Raw genomic sequence first — 21,933 nt, 5'->3', positions numbered from 1 at the left:
ATATAAAAACAAAATCAAATTAAAACTTTCAAGCTACTATATTCCATAAATAATTTGAAACAAAATCAGATTCTGAAACTTGCTTCTAATATATCCGAAACTAAAAAAAGTAGTTCTAATTTTTGGTATTTTTCATCCAAAAATTGCAGAAAATTAGAAAAATAGAACGAAGCGATGTGAGAGGCGCCACCTACACGCCCCTCGCTTCTTCTTTATATAAGTATATTGATTACCCGAGCAACCGTGTATTTGTAATAGAGCGGGTAAGTATTGTACATTTATATTATAAATTAATTTGTTTTATAGAACATATGTAGATGAAGTAATAATTTCTAACACAGAGAGAAAGAGAGAAATAAATAAAAAGGTATTTGAAAGTGTAAACTTTTTATAACTTAATTTTAAATTTATATTCAAATGAGATGTGCTGGGAAGTTGCAACAGAGAAGTGAATAAAAAAGTTGAATGGTCTTCGAAAATCAGTAAATTTTATATTCAAAACGGGATTTATTTGGAAGTAAATTCAAAAAATATTTAAAACTAATCATTAGAGATATACTACTATTTAACATCAGAAATTAATTTTTTATACAAAATTAATAACAATAATTTTATTTATTTTAGCACAAACAATTAGCTCTAGCCATGCATTGAATAAAGGTACACTGAAGAAATGCAGATTATGGTTAAATGCAATACACCAACACTGATTTTCTGATCAAAACCAAACAACTAGGGGGCAATGCAGTTTGGTAATTTAAATACAAGAAAACCCCAAATTTATCACATGGGTCACTCGTATTTTGCAGAAAGTTGCCATCTTTAGCAATTTCTAGTCCACCGAGCTCAAGAGCTGACACAATATGCTGTCTCCACTTCTTTATGGGGAGCATAAATTTTTTAATAATGTACTGTAGTCGGTTAAATTTCTCTGACACTGATCACCCAGAACCAGCACTCCCTCAGTTTTATAAGATGGAAACTAGAAGTACTTAATATTCTTCATACGAAAAATAATACTCCCTCGGTTCCGGGAAGACCGGGAGCAATAATTAGTTTACAGGTTATTTAAAGCAGACCATAAGATTGAATTCAACCTTTCACCTTTCTCTTATTTCTGATTCTGTTTCTTCTATGCTTATTTGACAGATCATTAAAATAATATAGTACCATGACTTGTTTTGATTAATTTGTATTGAGCATGGACGTGCAAGCAACATTTGAGTTGCGATCCTCATATGTTTTTTATTGAGCTTTGTGGGGAAAGGATTGGTGTGGCACTAACACACTTGACAAAAACAAATAATTGTTAGTTACATCTTACAACTATTCTAGCATCTGTCTGCACAAGTTTTTACAAAATCGCATTCTATCTTTCTGCTACTGCCGGGGATAGGGAAGTTCGGATATCATGGAGAATAATTCAAGAATCAGACCTTACACGTCGAATGGGAAGGTTATTGATCTGGCAAATTGTTTGGGATTGGGCGTGTCCACTGCATTCTTTGCGTCGTTGCAATGCTTCTCATGCATGCATTTGAACACAACAGACGACACTGATGATGAAGAAGATGATGAAGAGGCCCATGATCGCCCTCTCATGCTCACTGTTCTCCCGTCCCTGAGTGTTTCTTCTTCTGCCAGAGCTACCAAATTCGTCTAAGGCTTGGCTCCATCATATTTCACAGGTTGCATGGAAACATTTCATAGATAATACAACTCTTGTTATGTGTCTTTGAAAAAAATATTCAAGTACGATTGCATAGTTGTGAATTCTTGTTCTAACTACTTAAAATCACTTTGTGCTCGTTAAATTTTATGATTTGTCAAAATACAATATGGTTTATCTTTGATAATTATTGGCTAATCAATGTGTAACAGTTGCTTTGGATAATTATGGTCAGATGTAACAAATTGAAATAGCAATCTTTGTCTGCCGAGTAATTTATCCAGAGAAATCACGTTTATGCTCAAATCACTGTACGTAATAACTTATAAGTAAAACTGATGTTCAAGTGAAAAACATCAATAATGAAGAACTTATCTGATTTCCTTGGAATCATTCATTTATCAGCTGTGCCGTTGAAGAACAATATGTAGCCTTCAGTTGTAACGATTCTTGCATAAATGAGTATCCAGAAGCAACCAGCTCCTCAGTATTAAGACACCGAATGATCACCATCGTCATTACCAATCGACAGTACGTGCCTGCCTGCCTGTGGAATACTCATTTAAGCAAGAAACATTACAAGCAAGGATGGAATAAATTCATAATCTTTTTGGTCAATGAGATGAATCTTGTTCAGAAACATGGAGGCAGTATATATAGTGGTTGAGACAGAGTAATTAAACGGACTGATCATAGCTAGTAGTCCATAGAACATAATTCACCAGTGGTGGCTGTGCATGAACCAAAATGACTACATTAGCAAGAGGTGCTAACCTGGGGTTTATATATGTGTATGGGAAGTACTGGGAAAGTAAAGCACATGTTGGCATAAGAAACAAGTCTACAATAGTTTTGGTTGTTGGCAACAACCCACAAGGCCATGACAATATTTGACCATACCAACCTGTTAATTTGCATGTGGTAGAGAGCAGATGTCCGGTCAATTCTATACACATTCCTTTATAGACATCCCTTCCAATTCTTTATATTTTAAAATTTATCAAATATAGTAAATTTTTATAATATAAAAATCAACTACTCCCACTACTTTTCTCCGCTATACTTACTTACATTAAATATTAATCGGTTCCGCAATTATCTTCACTTTTCTTACTTTTTCACTTTAATTTTATTTATTTTCTTAACTTCTGTACCCAATCCAAATGTAAGCATTTGGGCGGGACGGAGGGTGTATAACAGAAGAAAGTGCTAAAATCAACTGGCTGTAGCAACAAGATACAATTTGATGTAATGGCTTAACCATAAAGAAGCAAAGTAAAATCTTCTTAAAAAGCAATGTTTTTAAAATTTAAGTACACCAAGAGAGCAATGATTATGAAGTGACGAATGCCAAGTAATAATGAGAACTACTTCTCAGGATATCCTGCAGAACTAGCACCAGATTTTATTGCTTTAACCATATCAAAAATCATTTCAAGCCTGCAAATACGAGCCATGAGTCCCAGGTGTTGTGATTCCTCGCGGATTTCTTCTTCGAGATTGATAATCTCATCCTCCGGACTCACGACTGCATATTCTTCTACCCCTGTTTGCTTATCACTTGAAGATTTACTTTTCTTACCTGTAAGAGAAGGCATACCATGCACACTCACTTCCAGGGGTTTTAAATTCCCAGTGACAACAGCATTTTCTTCAACTTCTGTTTGCCTTTTTACAGAAGATTTCCTTTTCTTCTCAGAAGAAGGCATGCTACTCGCACTCATTTCCAGAGGTCCACATTGTTTTTCAGAAAAAGATTTACCCTCCTTGCACAAATTCGAAGAAGGCATAATCGACACACTTGGTTCCATGGGTTCGCTTGTGCAGGTTAAGCCTTTAGTAGTTTCAGGGCATATTGCCAATCCCATCAAATTTGAAGTAACATGATTCAGTAAATGCTCATCACCAACATCCCTTGCATTCTCAAAATTATCTCTCTTTCTAGATCGATTAAGAAATTGTGCAATTGTAAGACTATCTTCATCAACATCATCATAACCGCTCAATACTGAATCATTGCCAAGATCATTCCTTTTATCGAAGCTATCAGGTTTTCCAACTTGACTATTAAGTTGAGCAGTTAAAGGACCATTTTCTAGGCTTTGCATAACACAAACAGAAAGAGAACCAGAAGTCTGTAAGGATTCTGCAATGGTCTGGTGTCCACAAGAAAGCAATGGTAAAAGTTGTTTATCATGGTTGCTGTTCACATTATTCTCGTTGACAGCCAAAAGTCCCCTCCACCAAGAATTGTATCGGGTAGTGACATCAGACTCAAAAAGTCGAGGTGGTATATAGACTTTTACACCTCTAATAGGTCTGTCATAACTGCCCAAAGCAATATTACTAAGGGGAGGAATATCTTGGTCCAACCCAAACTGCATAGCTACTCTCTGGGGAAAATACTGTTCAGTATAACCTAATCCATTCAAGTTAGAAGCTCTCAAGCATTGAGCAAAAGCTTCTACTGCATCAGACTCCACCACTACCCACTGTTCTTTATCTTTGTACAAGTTGCTCAACATACTTTCGCTCTGAATCATAGAATAAGGGCGCCACAAAAATAAAAGTTTGGCCTCATTCAAGGCCGTCCTGACATCACTAACGTTCAGCTTTCTGACTCCGTTCCACCGTGCTGATCTAGGCTCCCCCCTTTCTATGACATTTGGCTTTGGCCTCAAGTCCACAAACCTCTCCCAAACCCACATTTGCACTAAATCGTAGTGCCACATAGCGAACTTCATACCAATTCCAGACCCTAATTGGACCGGCTTAACCATTGCATTATGTAGCACCCTCATATCTCTATAAATACAAGCAAGAATAACAGGCGCAAGGGCAACCCTAGTACCTCTAGACAAATGAATAGCCACACCCAAATCCTGCACAAGTATCTGAGTGCGCACAAAAACAAACTTAGACAGCCAAAATACAAGAAACGCTTCATGCTCTACACCCTTACCCCTATTCATAAAATGCTCCATCCACATACAAGGAGTCACAGATCCACCACTAGCAAGTTTAATACACTTAATTTCACTTCTCAAACAATTATAAACATCAATATCTTCACAGGGAGTTAAAATAGAGCAACCTAAAACAGACAAACACCCTAAATGCACAATATCTTCAAGACTAATAGTTACCTCACCCCATGGGAAAACAAAAGTGTTTGTATCACAGCACCAAAACTCAGCAACACCCAAGATCACCATCTTGTCCCTTGGAACACTATGAGTTGAGGCCTTGATTGCATGATAAATCCCACTCCTCTTCCAGATTTCTTGGTACCTGGGCTCCAAAGTTTTCACCCAAAGCTTCCATCTTTCTGATGGGCTGTTTTTGCTCCCTGTCAAATACCAATTCTTCAAGTTCTGAGAATTGGGGTTTGAGGGTATTAGTATAGTTGGTGGGGGAGGATAATAAGCAAGGTCTTTACTAACAAAGGGTTTAAGAAGATGGGCTATTCTTAATGTTGAATTTTGCCCACCAAGTGGAACCATCTCCTCTTCACTTTCTTCAATGAGGCCATCTCCGATGACAACAGCAGATGTGTGATCCTCCATTGAAGAAAAGCTTGGAGCTTTGTGTTTGATGTTGTGATTTGTGAAGCTTTTTGAAGGCTTTACTTTGGTTTTTGATGTGATTTGTGAAGTTTGAATTGGGGTCAAACTATATTTGAATGTATAAACATAAACATAGAAAACATGAAATGTATCTATGGGCTATACTGCTATGCTTTTGCATGTAAACATAACTGTCTAGGCTAGTGATGCGCATGAAACCAACTGACAGCTTACTTAATTTGGCTCTACTCGATTTCACATTAATTTCATTTTTAACCAAATTTATGGCTTCTCCATTTGGAAATTAGAAGGACATGTACAGTTTGCAGTTGGGTTAATAGGCAAAAAGATCACTGAACTCATGGTCAACTTGCAGTTGGGTCACTGAACTCAAAAAGTTTGCAAACGGATCACAGAATTCGATGTAAGTTGCAGTCAACTCACTGAACTAATAAAAACTTGCATTTAGGTCACTGCGCCGTTAAGTATCAGTTGACTTTAACGGAATCCGTTAAAAAATAAAAAAAAACCTTTGAAAAAAATATGAAAATATGTTCTTTAAAAAAAAACTGAAAACTTAAAAAGTCTGAAAATTTTGAAAAGGCTTTAAAAATTTTGGAATTTTTTTAAAAAATGAAAAGACGTAAAAATTAAAAAAATCTAAAAAATTTGAAAACATTAAAAAAAATATCTGGAAATTCAAAAAATATACCTAAATTTTTGAAATTAAAAATTTTTAGAATTTTTTTCGAAGTTTTAAATTTCTTTTCAAAATTTTTAGATTTTTTCGAATTTCTTATATTTTTTAAAGTATTTTCAAAATTTTCAGATTTTTAAAATAAAAATCGATTTTTATATTTTTTTTCAATTTTTTTTTAACGGATTCCGTTAAAGTCAACTGATAGTTAACGGCGCAGTGACCTAAATGCAAAATTTTATTAGTTCAATGAGTTGACTGCAAATTAAATCGAATTCTGTGATCCGTTTGCAAACTTTTTGAGTTCAGTAACCCAACTGCAAGTTGACCATGAGTTCAGTGATCTTTTTGCCTATTAACCCGTTTTCAGTTAGAAAATTACTCCCTTCTTGTTTGACTTTTTACGGTGCTTTGACCGCATGACAAAAATCAATATTTTTATAATTTTTTTCTGAATAAAAATTTAATATATATAATTTTATTCAAAAATATTTTTTTAAATATCGATTTTAAATATATGGTCAAATCTTCTAAAAATATATGTAAAAAATCAAACGTTATACTCTTAACTTTTAGGTGCATTAATTAGAGGTATTAAGCTACAACGATGCTATACTCTAAATTATTTTTCTAAATATGTTCTTAAGACATTGCCTATGAATGATATGAAACAATGAGTTACAGTGTGTTCAAGCTCTGATAGCAATCTATATTTTTATTTTAGTAATAAATTTGAGAGAAAGGAGGAGGAAAAAGAAAGAAAAGATAAAAAAAAAAGAGAGAAATGAATTTTTTATTTATAAATATTGAATATGTAAATGACCAGAGGTTACCAAAAAATAGGTGTAATGGTTATGAAATTTAAAGATGTGCTACTTATATAGGTAATCGCCAGAATAGTGTTGGAATAACATTTCTTTTTTTAATAATGTTTAAAAAATGTTGGCACATCATCAAAATACTTATAGATAAAAAATTCAACTCCCTCGTCTTTCTGTAACTTCTTTCACCTTCTTTCTCTCAAATTTATTATTAAAATAATAGAAAATAAAAAACATACATTGCTATTGGAGTTGACACTAAAAATAGATTTTCTAAATTACTGGACTCATTATTTTATATTATTAATAGGTACTGAGATAGATAACCTATATGACGTAAGTGTTAATTTGGGATGCACATAATTTTTATGAATACACACGTAAATATTAATTATAAAATGTAAATACAATAAATGAATATTGTTTTATAAATCATCGAAAAACAACCATCACATATTTACAAGTTAATAGCATTGAGATCACTTGTCAACTACAATAAATTAACCATCTATCAAAATGTTATCTTTATCTTAGATCAAACAGTTTAATTATCATAAAATTTATAATTAATATAAAGTTTAATACACGCCATTAATTTCTACTCATCAACATATTAAAATATAACAAAAAGTTAAAAATCTACATTCACGAGGTCAAAGTGCAATAAAAAATTAATCTGTTAACTAATTAATTACTAGGGCTTCATGTGTTCAGTGTAGTTACTCCGACATGCTTCTGAGTCAAGAATTATGGCGGGACACCCCGGCTTACAAACAAATTAGGTTTATCATATGAAACTAGGTTTACAAAGAAATTAAATCAAGACCCACATTAAGCCAAACAAACCTTCCACCAAAGAGCTGAAAATACAAGTCAGAAGACCGAAATGAATGCAAACTGAAAATAAATAAAATAAAAAAATTTAAATATGATAACAGTCGAAAGTATAAGATAGGCGATTAACTCTCAGAATCTCATTGTAAACTCCACTTGGATCAAAGAAAGAAGTAAACTATAAGCTCCTGTGATGTAGATTTAGAAAAACAAACTAAAACTAATAAAAAAAAATAGTAATTCTTTCCTCGAGGAAGATAAAATTAATGGAAGCCTCATCAATTATGGAGTTTAAGAGGAAGGGGAGGCTGGCAGAAAAGAGAGTCCAAGAATTTGTAATATCCACTCAAGTTGAAATCCTGATTTATTGTTGTACATTTAATTTTTAACTCACCTTTTAGTTATGGTCATTTTCTATACATATTGTACATGTATGGACTTCATACACGTGCTTTGACGAAACTTCATGCTTGCCTTTATAACAGAAGAAGGTGCTAAAATCAACTGGATGTAGCAGCAAGATACAATTTGATATTGTTATGGCTTAAGCATAAAGAAGCAAAGTAAAATCTTTAAAAAAACAATGTTCTTAAAATTCCAAACAATTACACCAAGAGAGCAATAAAGTAACGAATGCTAATTGCTAAGTAATAATGAGAACTACTTCTCAGGATTTCCTGCAGAACTAGCACCAGATCTGCTCCATGCTTATCCAAAATCATTTCGAGCCTGCAACTACGAGCCTTGAATCCCATGTGTTGTGATTCCTCACCGCGTTCTTCTTCAAGATTGATAATGTTATCCTCTGGACTCACAACTGCATATTCTTCAACTCATGCTTGCTTATCACTTGACAATTTACTCCTCTTACCTGTAAGAGAAGGCACACTCATTTCCATGGGTTCGCTTGTGCAAGTTAAGCCATTAGTAGTGTCCGCGCATATTGCCAATGCCATCAAATTTGAAGTACCAGTATTCAGTACATGCTCATCACGAACATCCCTTGCATTCTCAAAAACATCTCTCTTTCTTGATCGATTAAGATATTGTGCAATTGTAAGACTATCTTCATCAACATCATCATCACTGCTCAATGCTGGATCATTGCCAAGACCATTCCAGCTTTTATCATAGCCATCAGGTTTTCCCAATTGACTATTAAGTTGAGCAGTTGAAGGACCAGCTTCTAGGCTTTGCATAACACAACCAGAAAGAGAACCAGGAGCCTCGAAGGATTCTGCATTGCTCTGGTGTCCACAAGGAAGCAACGCTAAAAGTTGTTGTTCATGGTTGCTGTTGTCCACATAATTCTCATTGACAGCCAAAAGGCCCTTCCACCAAGAATTGTATCGGGCAGTGACATCAGACTCAAAATCTCGAGGTGGTATATAGACTCTTACACCTCTAATTGGTCTGTCATAACTGCCCAAAGCAATATTCCTATCAAGCAGAGGAATATCTTGGTCCAATCCAAATTGCCTAGCAACTCTTTGGGGGAAATACGGTTCAGTATAACCTAATCCATTCAAGTTAGAAGCTCTCAAGCATCGAGCAAAAGCTTCTACTGCATCAGACTCCACCACTACCCACTGTTCTTTATCTTTGTACAAGTTGCTCAACATACTTTCGCTCTGAATCAGAGAATAAGGGCGCCAATATAATAAAATGCTGGCATTGTTTAAGGCCATCCTGTAATCACTTAAGTTCAGCTTTGGGACTCCATTCCACCTTGCTGCTCTAGGGTCTCCCCTTTCTATGACTTTTGGATTTGGCCTCATTTCGGGAAACCTCTCCCAAACCCACATCTGCACTAAATCATAGTGCCACATAACGAACTTCTTACCAATTCTAGACCCTGATTCAACAGGCTTACCCATTGCATTATGTAGCACACTCATATCTCTATAAATATAAGCAAGAACGACAGGGGCAAGGGCAACCCTAGTACCCCTAGACAAATGAATAGCCACATTCACATCCTGCACTAGTATCTGAGTGCGTAAAAACACAAACTTAGAAAGCCAACATAAAAGAAAGGCTTCATGTTCTACCTCCTTACCAGGATTCATCACAAAATGATCCATCCACATATGAGGAGTCACAGATTCACCATGATCACGTTTAACTTGCTTGATTTCATTTCTCAAACAGTTATAAACATGACCACATTCATCATTATCAAAGGGAGTTAATATTGAGCAACCTATAACAGATAAAGACCCTAAATGAAGAATATCTTCAAGAGTTATGGTTACCTCACCCCAAGGAAAAACGAAAGTATTGGTATCACAGCACCAGAACTCTGCAAAGCCCAAGAGCAACATCTTGTCCCTCGGGACACTATATGTGGAGGCCTTGATTGCTTGGTAGATCCCACTTCTCCTCCAGATTTCTCCGTACCTCGGCTCCAAAGAATTCACCCAAAGATTCCATCTTGCTTTGGGGCTTGTTTTGCTCCCTTTTAAACACCATTTCTTCAAGTTCTGAGAATTGGGGTTTGAGGCTATCAGTACAGTTGGTGGTGGAGGATAATAAAGAATGTCCTCACTAACCAAGGGTTTCATGAGATGGGCCATTCCTAATGTTGGATTCCCCCCGCCAGTTGGGACCATCACCTCTTCACTTTGTTCAACAAGGGCATCTCCAGCAGCAACAACAGCAGATGTGTTACCGGCCTCCATTGCAGAAAAGGTTGAAGCTTGTTTCTGGTGTTTGATGTTGTGATTTGTGAAGGTTTTTGAAGCTTTGTTTTGCTTTTTGAAGTTGTGATTTGTGAAGTTTGAATTGGGGTCAAATGGTAACTTATTGAATGTATAAACATAAGCATACAAAATATGAAATGTATCTATCTGCTGGGATTTTGCATGTAGACATAACTGCCCAGGCCAGTGATGTGCATGAAACCAACTTACAGCTTACTGATTTGGCTTTACTCGTTTTCACATTAATTTCATTTTAATTTAATTTATGGCTTCTCCATCTAGGAATTAAAAGGACACATACAGTTTGCAGTTTGGAAAATTATACAATATTAGTTTGTAGGTGCATTAATCAGAGGTTCCAAACAATTCACAAATACAGACCAATTAAATTTATAACTTCTTCATTTGGAAATTAAAAGGACATATATAGTTTGGAAATTATATAATCTTACTTTTTAGGTGCATTAACTAGAAGTGTTAAATTCACAAAACAAACTAGATATTATATGTTATTTTAACATCAACGTTGAATTTGTATTGTGTGCTTGTGACTAAATTTTATATGTAAATTTTGTTTATTTTAATTGGAACAGTTTTAGTATAATTAAGGTAATCAAGCTAAATTCATAAAATTGAGTATTTACGTTATGGAATTATTTCGTGAAATGGACGTGGGACCAATTATATTTATTATTTCTTCCTTCACTGGTTTGGTGTAAATTCATTATGTGAGATCCTGCAACTGTTGTTTATATGTATGTGTTTATATGTATGTAGAGATGCAGAAGAAATACTGTATATAACTATGTGGGACCCATTATATATACACACAAATACTAGCATGAATATGTGTTTTAATAATTGATAATTTTTGTGTGTTTTTAAATATTTAAATGATGATCTCAAAAAATTTTGGGGTATATTTTTGATTCTTTAGCATCTCTCACATTTTTTTTATAATATTAAAGAAATAAAATGATACATATCTACCTTTTAATAAAAGGAATTGAATTTTAAGTTTTTTAAATATACATAAATGAAAATTTTATTTATTTACATTTAGTCCGTCTAAATGAAATAAAAATTAATTTGTTAGCTAATTAATTTAACAGCAATTAATTAGTTTTGTTTGTATTTGTCAAAAAAGACATATATGGATACTCCTGCATGTTTCTGGGTCAAGAATTATCGGGGCAACCAACAGAGGCTTACAAAGAAATTAGGTTTATCATGTGAATGTATTTGGATACCATTGTATAAATAATGTGAAATATATTTTACGTTTTTCTATACATGCTGGTTGGTAGTTGGTAGAGAATTTAAAAGATTTTTCTAAAAACCGTTTTGAAAAAAACTTTTCTAAGCACAAGTTGTAACATATGTCTGAAGGTGAATATATATAGAGTGTCAGAAAGTGTGTTTGCACTTTAGTGCAAACACATGAGCAAGAAAGAAAGTTCAGAAAAACAAATATTATGCATCCAAGATCCATATATGTCCGATTAAACTGATACATGATGTATTAGAACCGATCACAATATAGAATATATATTAAAGATATAAAATACACATTGATGTTCTAGAGAGAACATAAATTGATATAGCAGGATTAGGATAATATATTAGGTTTAAAACAGAATCATATTAGGGTCGAATGACATATTAGGTTTGGGGCGCATAAATTAGTTTAGGATGGTATATTAGGTTTAGAATTATTGATGGCGCCAGAATTGATGATAGAACGTGCATAGCGATATATGAAAAATATTATAAGATATTAATTTATACATCTTATAATAAAATACTTTGAATTTAGAGTTATACATGACATATTTTTTGATAATACAAAGAACACAAAAGAAAGAAAGTTAGTTCAGAAAAAACAGATGCTCAGCATCCAAGATATATAATTACACTGAGATACATGATGTATTAGGACATATCTGTTATAGAATTCATATTAAAGAAGTAAAATGTTAAAAATATGCAAGAGAACACGTAAATTGATATAAAAGAATTAAGATGATGTACATCAGATTTAAGACTGGTATATACATGATATATTGGGTTAATTATGGTGGGCTTATTATGCTTAGGATGGGCATATATTAATATATTAGGTTATTAGGTTATGAATGGATGACTACAGATACATGACATATATATTGAAAAATATAATAGAATATTAAATTATACATTTAGTATTAAAGTATATTCAATCTCAAAATAAAGTATATCATATAATATATATGACATATTTTTTGATAATGTATTCCGTAATTCTTTTCGTGTAAGATATAACAATTATGTTTTACGAGAATCATATATATTCTCAAATTCTTGTATAATGTAAAAAATTTTCATCATCATTTTTATATGTTAACAAAATAAATTTAAATACCTTTTTACTTGAAATATATTTATATAAAAATAGATTTCAAATATTTAAATAAAACTAAAAATATAAAAAATATTAACTAAAATAAAGTTCATTAGGATATAAAGAAAAAAAAATTATTCAAGGAGTTTGACAATGAGTTAATCAAAAAACAATTTCACTTAACTTACTTAAAACTTGAGTATTTTCACATGCAAAATATTTCATGTCATATTTTCTTGCAAAATTAATTAATTATATAAATTAAATTAAATAAAGAAAAATAAAATATAACATTTTTATATAAATATTAATTATATATGTATTATATTTATATACAACATTATGATATCAAGTATTATTTTAATAATATCAAGTATTATTTGAAATACAAATATGTATTTTTTTTATAAATATACATATATTTAGGGGAGATCGCAGGTAAGTTTGATTCGGTTTTTGGGTAAAATCGGAACCATGGATCTTGGATTTGAAAAATCGAATATCGTAAACGCAACTAAACTTTTAGTTTGGTTTCGTTTTCAAAGATCTCGGTTCGATTTTAATAAGACCGGTTTCGGCTTTAAAATCGAAAAATTGAAAATAATACATATGGTACAATAAATCAGTACACTACTGCAATTTCTAAAAGTCCTTGAAGTAAATGTTTTTTTTTCTAAAAAAAAACCCTTACATTAACCAGACGGAAAAACTCTCAACCGATACAATTAAATGAAAGATATTCGAACCGATCAAAATTGCACCAACGTGCAAGAAAGCAGAACATCACAATTGACCTCATCGCATACTTAAAAGTTATTATTAGACTATTGTTCAGAAATCCCAACATCACAATTGACCTAATCACATATTTAAAAGTCACAATTGGTATAAGTTGGGTGCTAAATTCAACCGGATGTAGCAGCAAGAAACAATGTTTTTAAAATTCCAAACAATTACACCAAGAGAGCAATAAAGTAACGAATGCTAATTGCTAAGTAATTTAATGATGAGAACTACTTCTCAGGATTTCCTGCAGAACTAGCACCAGATCTACTGCTCCATGCTTATCCAAAATCATTTCGAGCCTGCAACTAACGAGCCTTGAATCCCAGGTGTTGTGATTCCTCACCGCGTTCTTCAAGATTAATAATGTTATCCTCTAGACTCACAACTGCATATTCTTCAAACTCATGCTTGCTTATCACTTGACAATTTACTCTTCTTACCTTTAAAAGAAGGCACACTCATTTCCAGGGGTTCGCTTGTGCAAGTTAAGCCATTAGTAGTGTCAGGGCATATTGCCAATGCCATCAAATTTGAAGTACCAGTATTCAGTACATGCTCATTACCAACATCCCTTGCATTCTCAAAAACATCTCTCTTTCTTGATCGATTAAGATATTGTGCAATTGTAAGACTATCTTCATCAACATCATCATCACTGCTCAATGCTGGATCATTGCCAAGACCATTCCAGCTTTTATCATAGCCATCAGGTTTTCCCAATTGACTATTAAGTTGAGCAGTTGAAGGACCAGCTTCTAGGCTTTGCATAACACAACCAGAAAGAGAACCAGGAGCCGCGAAGGATTCTGCATTGCTCTGGTGTCCACAAGGAAGCAACGCTAAAAGTTGTTGTTCATGGTTGCTGTTGTCCACATAATTCTCATTGACAGCCAAAAGGCCCTTCCACCAAGAATTGTATCGGGCAGTGACATCAGACTCAAAATCTCGAGGTGGTATATAGACTCTTACACCTCTAATTGGTCTGTCATAACTGCCCAAAGCAATATTCCTATCAAGCAGAGGAATATCTTGGTCCAATCCAAATTGCCTAGCAACTCTTTGGGGGAAATACGGTTCAGTATAACCTAATCCATTCAAGTTAGAAGCTCTCAAGCATCGAGCAAAAGCTTCTACTGCATCAGACTCCACCACTACCCACTGTTCTTTATCTTTGTACAAGTTGCTCAACATACTTTCGCTCTGAATCAGAGAATAAGGGCGCCAATATAATAAAATGCTGGCATTGTTTAAGGCCGTCCTGTAATCACTTAAGTTCAGCTTTGGGACTCCATTCCACCTTGCTGCTCTAGGGTCTCCCCTTTCTATGACTTTTGGATTTGGCCTCATTTCGGGAAACCTCTCCCAAACCCACATCTGCACTAAATCATAGTGCCACATAACGAACTTCTTACCAATTCTAGACCCTGATTCAACAGGCTTACCCATTGCATTATGTAGCACACTCATATCTCTATAAATATAAGCAAGAACGACAGGGGCAAGGGCAACCCTAGTACCCCTAGACAAATGAATAGCCACATTCACATCCTGCACTAGTATCTGAGTGCGTAAAAACACAAACTTAGAAAGCCAACATAAAAGAAAGGCTTCATGTTCTACCTCCTTACCAGGATTCATCACAAAATGATCCATCCACATATGAGGAGTCACAGATTCACCATGATCACGTTTAACTTGCTTGATTTCATTTCTCAAACAGTTATAAACATGACCACATTCATCATTATCAAAGGGAGTTAATATTGAGCAACCTATAACAGATAAAGACCCTAAATGAAGAATATCTTCAAGAGTTATGGTTACCTCACCCCAAGGAAAAACGAAAGTATTGGTATCACAGCACCAGAACTCTGCAAAGCCCAAGAGCAACATCTTGTCCCTCGGGACACTATATGTGGAGGCCTTGATTGCTTGGTAGATCCCACTTCTCCTCCAGATTTCTCCGTACCTCGGCTCCAAAGAATTCACCCAAAGATTCCATCTTGCTTTGGGGCTTGTTTTGCTCCCTTTTAAACACCATTTCTTCAAGTTCTGAGAATTGGGGTTTGAGGCTATCAGTACAGTTGGTGGTGGAGGATAATAAAGAATGTCCTCACTAACCAAGGGTTTCATGAGATGGGCCATTCCTAATGTTGGATTCCCCCCGCCAGTTGGGACCATCACCTCTTCACTTTGTTCAACAAGGGCATCTCCAGCAGCAACAACAGCAGATGTGTTACCGGCCTCCATTGCAGAAAAGGTTGAAGCTTGTTTCTGGTGTTTGATGTTGTGATTTGTGAAGGTTTTTGAAGCTTTGTTTTGCTTTTTGAAGTTGTGATTTGTGAAGTTTGAATTGGGGTCAAATGGTAACTTATTGAATGTATAAACATAAGCATACAAAATATGAAATGTATCTATCTGCTGGGATTTTGCATGTAGACATAACTGCCCAGGCCAGTGATGTGCATGAAACCAACTTACAGCTTACTGATTTGGCTTTACTCGTTTTCACATTAATTTCATTTTAATTTAATTTATGGCTTCTCCATCTAGGAATTAAAAGGACACATACAGTTTGCAGTTTGGAAAATTATACAATATTAGTTTGTAGGTGCATTAATCAGAGGTTCCAAACAATTCACAAATACAGACCAATTAAATTTATAACTTCTTCATTTGGAAATTAAAAGGACATATATAGTTTGGAAATTATATAATCTTACTTTTTAGGTGCATTAACTAGAAGTGTTAAATTCACAAAACAAACTAGATATTATATGTTATTTTAACATCAACGTTGAATTTGTATTGTGTGCTTGTGACTAAATTTTATATGTAAATTTTGTTTATTTTAATTGGAACAGTTTTAGTATAATTAAGGTAATCAAGCTAAATTCATAAAATTGAGTATTTACGTTATGGAATTATTTCGTGAAATGGACGTGGGACCAATTATATTTATTATTTCTTCCTTCACTGGTTTGGTGTAAATTCATTATGTGAGATCCTGCAACTGTTGTTTATATGTATGTGTTTATATGTATGTAGAGATGCAGAAGAAATACTGTATATAACTATGTGGGACCCATTATATATACACACAAATACTAGCATGAATATGTGTTTTAATAATTGATAATTTTTGTGTGTTTTTAAATATTTAAATGATGATCTCAAAAAATTTTGGGGTATATTTTTGATTCTTTAGCATCTCTCACATTTTTTTTATAATATTAAAGAAATAAAATGATACATATCTACCTTTTAATAAAAGGAATTGAATTTTAAGTTTTTTAAATATACATAAATGAAAATTTTATTTATTTACATTTAGTCCGTCTAAATGAAATAAAAATTAATTTGTTAGCTAATTAATTTAACAGCAATTAATTAGTTTTGTTTGTATTTGTCAAAAAAGACATATATGGATACTCCTGCATGTTTCTGGGTCAAGAATTATCGGGGCAACCAACAGAGGCTTACAAAGAAATTAGGTTTATCATGTGAATGTATTTGGATACCATTGTATAAATAATGTGAAATATATTTTACGTTTTTCTATACATGCTGGTTGGTAGTTGGTAGAGAATTTAAAAGATTTTTCTAAAAACCGTTTTGAAAAAAACTTTTCTAAGCACAAGTTGTAACATATGTCTGAAGGTGAATATATATAGAGTGTCAGAAAGTGTGTTTGCACTTTAGTGCAAACACATGAGCAAGAAAGAAAGTTCAGAAAAACAAATATTATGCATCCAAGATCCATATATGTCCGATTAAACTGATACATGATGTATTAGAACCGATCACAATATAGAATATATATTAAAGATATAAAATACACATTGATGTTCTAGAGAGAACATAAATTGATATAGCAGGATTAGGATAATATATTAGGTTTAAAACAGAATCATATTAGGGTCGAATGACATATTAGGTTTGGGGCGCATAAATTAGTTTAGGATGGTATATTAGGTTTAGAATTATTGATGGCGCCAGAATTGATGATAGAACGTGCATAGCGATATATGAAAAATATTATAAGATATTAATTTATACATCTTATAATAAAATACTTTGAATTTAGAGTTATACATGACATATTTTTTGATAATACAAAGAACACAAAAGAAAGAAAGTTAGTTCAGAAAAAACAGATGCTCAGCATCCAAGATATATAATTACACTGAGATACATGATGTATTAGGACATATCTGTTATAGAATTCATATTAAAGAAGTAAAATGTTAAAAATATGCAAGAGAACACGTAAATTGATATAAAAGAATTAAGATGATGTACATCAGATTTAAGACTGGTATATACATGATATATTGGGTTAATTATGGTGGGCTTATTATGCTTAGGATGGGCATATATTAATATATTAGGTTATTAGGTTATGAATGGATGACTACAGATACATGACATATATATTGAAAAATATAATAGAATATTAAATTATACATTTAGTATTAAAGTATATTCAATCTCAAAATAAAGTATATCATATAATATATATGACATATTTTTTGATAATGTATTCCGTAATTCTTTTCGTGTAAGATATAACAATTATGTTTTACGAGAATCATATATATTCTCAAATTCTTGTATAATGTAAAAAATTTTCATCATCATTTTTATATGTTAACAAAATAAATTTAAATACCTTTTTACTTGAAATATATTTATATAAAAATAGATTTCAAATATTTAAATAAAACTAAAAATATAAAAAATATTAACTAAAATAAAGTTCATTAGGATATAAAGAAAAAAAAATTATTCAAGGAGTTTGACAATGAGTTAATCAAAAAACAATTTCACTTAACTTACTTAAAACTTGAGTATTTTCACATGCAAAATATTTCATGTCATATTTTCTTGCAAAATTAATTAATTATATAAATTAAATTAAATAAAGAAAAATAAAATATAACATTTTTATATAAATATTAATTATATATGTATTATATTTATATACAACATTATGATATCAAGTATTATTTTAATAATATCAAGTATTATTTGAAATACAAATATGTATTTTTTTTATAAATATACATATATTTAGGGGAGATCGCAGGTAAGTTTGATTCGGTTTTTGGGTAAAATCGGAACCATGGATCTTGGATTTGAAAAATCGAATATCGTAAACGCAACTAAACTTTTAGTTTGGTTTCGTTTTCAAAGATCTCGGTTCGATTTTAATAAGACCGGTTTCGGCTTTAAAATCGAAAAATTGAAAATAATACATATGGTACAATAAATCAGTACACTACTGCAATTTCTAAAAGTCCTTGAAGTAAATGTTTTTTTTTCTAAAAAAAAAACCCTTACATTAACCAGACGGAAAAACTCTCAACCGATACAATTAAATGAAAGATATTCGAACCGATCAAAATTGCACCAACGTGCAAGAAAGCAGAACATCACAATTGACCTCATCGCATACTTAAAAGTTATTATTAGACTATTGTTCAGAAATCCCAACATCACAATTGACCTAATCACATATTTAAAAGTCACAATTGGTATAAGTTGGGTGCTAAATTCAACCGGATGTAGCAGCAAGAAACAATGTTTTTAAAATTCCAAACAATTACACCAAGAGAGCAATAAAGTAACGAATGCTAATTGCTAAGTAATTTAATGATGAGAACTACTTCTCAGGATTTCCTGCAGAACTAGCACCAGATCTACTGCTCCATGCTTATCCAAAATCATTTCGAGCCTGCAACTAACGAGCCTTGAATCCCAGGTGTTGTGATTCCTCACCGCGTTCTTCAAGATTAATAATGTTATCCTCTAGACTCACAACTGCATATTCTTCAAACTCATGCTTGCTTATCACTTGACAATTTACTCTTCTTACCTTTAAAAGAAGGCACACTCATTTCCAGGGGTTCGCTTGTGCAAGTTAAGCCATTAGTAGTGTCAGGGCATATTGCCAATGCCATCAAATTTGAAGTACCAGTATTCAGTACATGCTCATTACCAACATCCCTTGCATTCTCAAAAACATCTCTCTTTCTTGATCGATTAAGATATTGTGCAATTGTAAGACTATCTTCATCAACATCATCATCACTGCTCAATGCTGGATCATTGCCAAGACCATTCCAGCTTTTATCATAGCCATCAGGTTTTCCCAATTGACTATTAAGTTGAGCAGTTGAAGGACCAGCTTCTAGGCTTTGCATAACACAACCAGAAAGAGAACCAGGAGCCGCGAAGGATTCTGCATTGCTCTGGTGTCCACAAGGAAGCAACGCTAAAAGTTGTTGTTCATGGTTGCTGTTGTCCACATAATTCTCATTGACAGCCAAAAGGCCCTTCCACCAAGAATTGTATCGGGCAGTGACATCAGACTCAAAATCTCGAGGTGGTATATAGACTCTTACACCTCTAATTGGTCTGTCATAACTGCCCAAAGCAATATTCCTATCAAGCAGAGGAATATCTTGGTCCAATCCAAATTGCCTAGCAACTCTTTGGGGGAAATACGGTTCAGTATAACCTAATCCATTCAAGTTAGAAGCTCTCAAGCATCGAGCAAAAGCTTCTACTGCATCAGACTCCACCACTACCCACTGTTCTTTATCTTTGTACAAGTTGCTCAACATACTTTCGCTCTGAATCAGAGAATAAGGGCGCCAATATAATAAAATGCTGGCATTGTTTAAGGCCGTCCTGTAATCACTTAAGTTCAGCTTTGGGACTCCATTCCACCTTGCTGCTCTAGGGTCTCCCCTTTCTATGACTTTTGGATTTGGCCTCATTTCGGGAAACCTCTCCCAAACCCACATCTGCACTAAATCATAGTGCCACATAACGAACTTCTTACCAATTCTAGACCCTGATTCAACAGGCTTACCCATTGCATTATGTAGCACACTCATATCTCTATAAATATAAGCAAGAACGACAGGGGCAAGGGCAACCCTAGTACCCCTAGACAAATGAATAGCCACATTCACATCCTGCACTAGTATCTGAGTGCGTAAAAACACAAACTTAGAAAGCCAACATAAAAGAAAGGCTTCATGTTCTACCTCCTTACCAGGATTCATCACAAAATGATCCATCCACATATGAGGAGTCACAGATTCACCATGATCACGTTTAACTTGCTTGATTTCATTTCTCAAACAGTTATAAACATGACCACATTCATCATTATCAAAGGGAGTTAATATTGAGCAACCTATAACAGATAAAGACCCTAAATGAAGAATATCTTCAAGAGTTATGGTTACCTCACCCCAAGGAAAAACGAAAGTATTGGTATCACAGCACCAGAACTCTGCAAAGCCCAAGAGCAACATCTTGTCCCTCGGGACACTATATGTGGAGGCCTTGATTGCTTGGTAGATCCCACTTCTCCTCCAGATTTCTCCGTACCTCGGCTCCAAAGAATTCACCCAAAGATTCCATCTTGCTTTGGGGCTTGTTTTGCTCCCTTTTAAACACCATTTCTTCAAGTTCTGAGAATTGGGGTTTGAGGCTATCAGTACAGTTGGTGGTGGAGGATAATAAAGAATGTCCTCACTAACCAAGGGTTTCATGAGATGGGCCATTCCTAATGTTGGATTCCCCCCCGCCAGTTGGGACCATCACCTCTTCACTTTGTTCAACAAGGGCATCTCCAGCAGCAACAACAGCAGATGTGTTACCGGCCTCCATTGCAGAAAAGGTTGAAGCTTGTTTCTGGTGTTTGATGTTGTGATTTGTGAAGGTTTTTGAAGCTTTGTTTTGCTTTTTGAAGTTGTGATTTGTGAAGTTTGAATTGGGGTCAAATGGTAACTTATTGAATGTATAAACATAAGCATACAAAATATGAAATGTATCTATCTGCTGGGATTTTGCATGTAGACATAACTGCCCAGGCCAGTGATGTGCATGAAACCAACTTACAGCTTACTGATTTGGCTTTACTCGTTTTCACATTAATTTCATTTTAATTTAATTTATGGCTTCTCCATCTAGGAATTAAAAGGACACATACAGTTTGCAGTTTGGAAAATTATACAATATTAGTTTGTAGGTGCATTAATCAGAGGTTCCAAACAATTCACAAATACAGACCAATTAAATTTATAACTTCTTCATTTGGAAATTAAAAGGACATATATAGTTTGGAAATTATATAATCTTACTTTTTAGGTGCATTAACTAGAAGTGTTAAATTCACAAAACAAACTAGATATTATATGTTATTTTAACATCAACGTTGAATTTGTATTGTGTGCTTGTGACTAAATTTTATATGTAAATTTTGTTTATTTTAATTGGAACAGTTTTAGTATAATTAAGGTAATCAAGCTAAATTCATAAAATTCAGTATTTACGTGATGAATTATTTCGTGAAATGGATGTGGGACCAATTATATTTATTATTTCTTCCTTCACTGGTTTGGTGTAAGTTCATTATGTGAGATTCTGCAACTGTTGTTTATATGTATGTGTTTATAT

At 33.5% G+C, this 21,933-nt stretch overlaps 4 protein-coding genes across 4 annotated transcripts; all 4 read right to left on the bottom strand.

The window, feature by feature from the left end:
• Window positions 1-3,036: 3,036 nt before the first annotated feature.
• Window positions 3,037-5,235, bottom strand: LOC108223548 (uncharacterized). The gene has a single exon (XM_017397873.1). It carries the CDS (start codon window positions 5,233-5,235, stop codon window positions 3,037-3,039), a length of 2,199 nt encoding a protein of 732 aa, XP_017253362.1.
• A 3,185-nt stretch (window positions 5,236-8,420) lies between these two features.
• On the bottom strand, window positions 8,421-10,268 carry LOC135150519 (protein MAIN-LIKE 2-like). Its single transcript, XM_064086861.1, has one exon. The coding sequence runs from the start codon at window positions 10,266-10,268 to the stop codon at window positions 8,421-8,423; it is 1,848 nt and encodes a 615-aa protein (XP_063942931.1).
• Window positions 10,269-13,857: 3,589 nt separating this feature from the next.
• LOC108223540 (protein MAIN-LIKE 2-like) lies at window positions 13,858-15,705 on the bottom strand. The gene has a single exon (XM_017397863.2). The coding sequence runs from the start codon at window positions 15,703-15,705 to the stop codon at window positions 13,858-13,860; it is 1,848 nt and encodes a 615-aa protein (XP_017253352.2).
• Window positions 15,706-19,295: 3,590 nt separating this feature from the next.
• LOC108223531 (protein MAIN-LIKE 2-like) lies at window positions 19,296-21,038 on the bottom strand. The gene has a single exon (XM_017397850.2). It carries the CDS (start codon window positions 21,036-21,038, stop codon window positions 19,296-19,298), a length of 1,743 nt encoding a protein of 580 aa, XP_017253339.2.
• Window positions 21,039-21,933: the final 895 nt, after the last annotated feature.

Source organism: Daucus carota, chromosome 1, assembly GCF_001625215.2.
Source record: "Daucus carota subsp. sativus chromosome 1, DH1 v3.0, whole genome shotgun sequence".
Taxonomy (NCBI): Eukaryota; Viridiplantae; Streptophyta; class Magnoliopsida; order Apiales; family Apiaceae; genus Daucus; species Daucus carota.
The sequence above is the reverse complement of the archived record's forward strand: the minus strand, read 5'-3'. Positions and strand labels throughout refer to the sequence as shown.